At 43.0% G+C, this 5,466-nt stretch overlaps 1 protein-coding gene across 1 annotated transcript in view; it reads left to right on the forward strand.

The window, feature by feature from the left end:
* Positions 1-5,466, forward strand: part of agap3 (ArfGAP with GTPase domain, ankyrin repeat and PH domain 3) — a 71,610-nt gene that overhangs the window by 38,619 nt on the left and 27,525 nt on the right. Inside the window, exon 12 of the mRNA XM_023403822.2 lies at positions 1,293-1,442. Coding sequence (XP_023259590.2) covers positions 1,293-1,442 — 150 coding nt within the window. The remainder of the gene's footprint in view (positions 1-1,292; positions 1,443-5,466) is intronic.

Genomic DNA, 5,466 nt, shown 5'->3' on the forward strand with positions numbered 1-5,466 from the left:
CTCTCCCTCTCCCCCTCCTCCTCCTCCGCTCTGATTTCAGCATGCTAATTTAGTCAGTGCTCCTCAGCATGATTCCCTCGCTCTCTCGCCCATTCTTGCTGCGATTCTGCTCCTTCCCCTCTGGGACCTGAAGATTAATATTCCTGGGCCCAACAAGATAATTACTGATACTAATTAGACATGATTATGTGAATTTGATACACTTATTACTCTAGATAATGAGTAGGACATATTATCCTAACAAGCACCCGTGCCGCTTAGTTTACTTTACACACGACCCACACACTATATTTTCTGTTATTGTCACCTCAATCAGAAACTGATATTCTCTTGTAATTATTGAATGAAAGGGCTTGATGTGTGATACCTGTAAGATGAGAAAAGCATTGTTGAGAAAATCAGAGATGGCTTTTTTAGTTTGTTTCCTAAAACAAAACCGTGGAAGTTTTAACCTTCCAGTGTCAGAGCGATATCTGTTTACCTCATTAAAATCTGATTATGGAGTTATTGTGTCAACTTTTCGAGAATAAATACAGTGGAAAATTTTATTCATAAACAACCCATCTTTTCTTTTAGATCCAATAAAATATGTTCTTATTAGTGTAACGTCATCTTAAATTCTTTTTAATGTTTTTTTTTTGGAACAAAATCACAGAAGTTTGCAACAAATGATTTTATTTCATGACACAGTTTGATGCATTTTAAAGCTCTAAGCTGTTAATCTGATTCCCCTCGTATGACTGGAAGTGTATGGATGAGTTTTTCAGAGTAGTTAGGATGTGTTGTAGCGGCTGCTCGCGAACAGGAGGGAAGGACCTCACATGGTGCAGCCTAGCCCATGAATTAGTAAAGAGAGCCAGGCGTCTGTGGCATGCCTGATTGGAAGTTAGGGGGAGAACGCCTGCTGACGCCAGTGGAGATCGATGTGGCAGTCAGAGGGATGAGGCGAGATAATTAGCGTTCAGAGTGTATCTTGTTAATTAAGGGCTAATTAGAGGCAGAGGCGGAGGGAGAGGGGTTCTGTGTGTGTCTGTGTGAGGGTGATGGTGGTGTTTGGGGGGGGGGGGGTGTTTGACAGAGAGATGTGCACAAATAAGGCGGCGGCAGCATTGAAGTGCTGTAGAAACAACCGAAAAACTCTGAACTCAATTACACCGTAACCACTTCTTTACAGGACTTTTTTGCGTTCAAAGAAAACGGTCCTACCAGACCGAGTTAAGAATTCAAACGGCTGCAGAGAACGTGAGGAATCAGGGTTAATTTTTTTCTTGTGTCTGTCACTTGTTTTCCAGGCGCCCCTCACTCCAACAGCAGTACATCCCTCCAGACGGGCGCGTCAGTGTTTGCCGGCAGTAAAGATGGCATGCACCAGCGCTCCTTCTCCGTGTCCAGCGCCGACCAGTGGAATGAAGCCATCAACACCAGCACAAGCAGCGGAGCCCGTAAGACCTCCGACCTTCTACACTCCTACAACCCCTCCCACAGCCCTCATCATGCATAGTGCAATTGAAATATTCACATCTTACGACCGCAAGGACACAAGAGGTTCAGTGAATTAAAACAGGTTGGATGGATCTGAACTAAAGGTGTGGTTTGATGGCGATGCCATTTCCTGGGTTCCTCAGACAGGTGAAACAAGCCTCATTTTCATGATTAGCTGATCAGGGCTGTGATCGCTGTGACCTTTTAGGCTGCTGCTCTTTGATAGAAGCAGCGTGTTCAGAGGAGAGGAACAGTGAAGGTTAACTTTCTGCCATCGATGCATCTCCACTTACCGCCTCTGTGTCACATTGCACCATGTCACTGTACTTGAGTAAAGTAAGATAATATATTCACCATGCATGTCTGCCCCCACACACCCCCCCATCCTGTCTTTACCTTCCATCTTACTCTCTGCCCCCCCCCACCCCCACTCCTCCCCTCCTCCTCTGTTTTCCTCTCTTTTCTTCCGAAGAGGAAAATGAATGCTTTTCGGGGGTACCATTCATCACCAGTTATTTCCCTCTCTTTGTGGTTGGCAGTAAAAAAGCACTTAAATGCACATCAACAGAATAACAGTCATTTCCATGCATGTTTGCACTCTGGTAGTTCTCATTAGCACGGCGGCGGCTCCCCCCCTCCCCATGGGCTCCCAGGGGCCCCGGCAGTTTAAAGAGCGCACTTTATGAGCGCTGCTGGAGTCCAACTGCATGGCCCTCGTGGTTCCGCAGACAAGCCTGTCTCTCATTTGGAGCTGCCAAACGATCAATTCTGCCTGGACGCAGGCACTTCCATCACCCCCTACCCCTGTCTCCCATCAGCAGCATGCCCAAAGCAGAATTACTTAGATTCGTGGGGTCCTCAAATAAATGAGCGCGAGTGTGTGTGTGTGTGTGTTTCTTGCTGAATATTTTTGTGTCGCTGTTTGTATGTGAGTTTTTTCCACGGAGCGTGTTTGCGTCTGTATTATAATATGTGTGTGGGAGAAAAAAGAGGCTTCATACTGGATGTTTGTGAACGTGTGTCTGGCGGCCGGTCTGCAGCGGACAAATAGGAACTCCTAAACGTTGCGCGCAGTGGAAATAAGGTGGCGAGAATTTCCCATTTTCATGTTTGGTAAACTGAAAAGCCCTTAATATTAACATAGCTCATTAACCAACACCCAGTCTTCAACTAAATCAAATCCACAATTTGCTCCATTATTCTATTTTCTTCAATTATTTTCATGCTACTCTTAAGGTAACCACAAATGAGCTTGAATGAGGCAAATGAGCTGAAAATAATAGTAGAAACACTGCGTCAAATGATAGATATGTTGTTCGTCCTTGGGAAGGCGTGTCTCTGTAATCAGTGCATACTCGGTGCAGACAGTTAAAGGCTTGTAATGTGCACTGGGACGTCGTTGCAGCTCAAAAACTTTCTCAGAACATCTTGTTTTTCTGTCTCCGCACAACTGAAGAATCTGAATAAAAACAGGAGGATATGTCTGTGGTGTGACTGGACTATCAGAACACATAAACTTGATTGAAACGCAACCCTCTTATCTTCCATCCTAATGTGCCTTCAATAATCAATAGAGGGTGTTCCACAGTGAAGGGTGCTCATGTTTTGCCAGTTGAATTGACTTGAACCAAGCCCAATCACTCCATTATCCTTGGTGAAGGTTGCAGGTTAACACAAAATGTGATTCTGAGATGCAAAAACAGCAGATTGATGATTCACTGGAGGATGAATGCATCTTAGCCAGGTAACCATTTCCATATTATTTAAAGAATGTCCTCATTTGTAAACCTATTGAGCAAAGGCAGAAGCAGAGGTAGTAACGTCTCTTGAATATTGAGCGCAGATTTTTGATTAAATCCCGGCCCAATTTTTCTATTGCTTGCATTCATAAAGACACCCATTCTTAATGCACCGCATGCTTGTTTAGATCCTGCTCTCCTTGGTACACTTCAATCTTTGAACCTGAATTAAAAGCAAGAGGTTCAAACAGTTGACTGAGCAATGTAAGAGCGCTGATGACAATAACAGAAGTCATGGTCAAAGTGTGAGTAATGTCACATTCCCAGAGTCAACGGATTACTGCAAATCAGTACCCTCCATGGATAATCATTCAGTAATGAATTCAATATTATCCGTTTGTTAGATGAGATATTTTTCTCATGGTCAAAAAATAAAATAAAATAAATAATAATGATAATAATAATAATAAGTGAAATTATGCTATGATTTGTCTTATTGGGTGATTTTTTCTTTTACTTAAAAATGTACTATTACACATTTTTGTTCTGGTAAAACACAAAAAATGACACTGGAGACTAGATCTGAAATGATAAGGTAATAATAGATAAGTTGATTTAAGAGAAAATTAATCAGCATCCGCTCTGACACAGTGGTTTTTCATTCTCTGGTTCAAGCTTCTCAGATGTGATGATTTGTTGCTTTTCTTTGTCAATTATGATAGCAAACTGAATATCTTGTGGGTTTTATTTAGACAGTTGGTCTCACTAAACAATCAGTCAGAATATGTCACATTGATCTCTGGTCATTTTTCACTATTTTGATACATTTTATGGAAAATATCGATCTGTAAAATAAGCAGGAAATTAATTCCTAATGAAAATAATTGTGAGAAAAGTTTTAAAAACAGATTATCAGTACATCTTGATAAATCTGTGTTAATTGTCACAGTTTTGTATGGGTTAAGTTTACCTCACTTTTCATTTTCTCCTTCATGTCTCTGCTGCTCTGTGCTAATTTATATATAAGTGCCTTTTCTCCACTAATTTTGCATATCAGGACACAGGTAGTTAATGCACAGATAGCCTTTTCCTGTGGCACTGTGTTTTATACCTTGGCCTCCCGATGCGAGGGTGATAGCATGTGGGGCGTTTGATTTCTACGCCAGGCCGTAATGAAGTTTGACATTTAGTTTGGAGAGAGCAGCAGAGCGCGATCAGGCCTTGATTAGTACGCTCTAATTGAGGATAATAAGGGGGAGGCGGTGATTGTTTCTAATTTTTGCCATTAATTGCAGCCGTTGGTTTTGATTGAGGACAGGCAGGGCTGCCATGTCAAGGGGCCTGGCGGAATCATAGTGCTCCTCACCCGAAGCCTCTTGAATAACAATGAAATGACCCCCCCCTCTCTCTCTTCATTCCCCCCCTCTGCCTCTCTCACCCTTTTTTCATTCTCATTCATTTTCAGTGTGGCATTGGTAAAGACAGGAAGCTGTTAGCAGCTCCCTCTTTGTCTCACCCACAGCCTTCATCCTGAAGCATGTTTAAACTGTCATCTCCGTGGTGGGAGTGCAGGCAATACACTGTAATCACAGGTTAGGCTGATACCTATTCTGCTGCCCAGGTGATATTGGTTGAGTAGGAGAGAGACTCCTGATCCCCCAGTGTGCTTCATTACCCAGCTTGGTCCTGATGGCCCTCATACACACTAACAGCTAGCTAATAACACTACAGTGAATTCTCGACTTGCAGGATCAGTCGAGTTCCAACTTTATAATTCTCAACTTAAGAAATAAAATCTAGCAATCATGCATAGCTTCGAGGTGAGAACCACTTAAAGGCAGGAAACTTTACATTATATAAAACCATTAGATCTCAGGTGCTTAGATGTTGTTGCTCACTGGTGTGTCCTGTAGTTTTATACATTTCCTGCTCCTCTAACTTCATGTTACACACTTCTTAAAGGCTGACTGGTACAAACAAAGGGAGGTATATCACCCAGTATATGTTTCAGGTGCAGGATGAGCAGGGCCAGGGTCATTTTCCACAACATTAGGGGCAGAAATTGATAATTAGAGGTGTTTATGACACGGTTGGGGCCCCTGAGGGGCAGCCCTCCCCTTTAACCCCAAGCGACATTAAACAAATGCTGGCTGTCACGTCGGAGGCAGGTTGGAGCTCAAGTCTTCCACCAGCCATACGGAGCTGTGCTGACGGGACAGACGCTGGGATGGGGAGGGAGGAGGAA

Source organism: Seriola lalandi, unplaced genomic scaffold (assembly GCF_002814215.2).
Source record: "Seriola lalandi dorsalis isolate HSWRI2012SDOR001 ecotype SW California unplaced genomic scaffold, Sedor1 jcf7180002054182, whole genome shotgun sequence".
Classification (NCBI taxonomy): domain Eukaryota; kingdom Metazoa; phylum Chordata; class Actinopteri; order Carangiformes; family Carangidae; genus Seriola; species Seriola lalandi.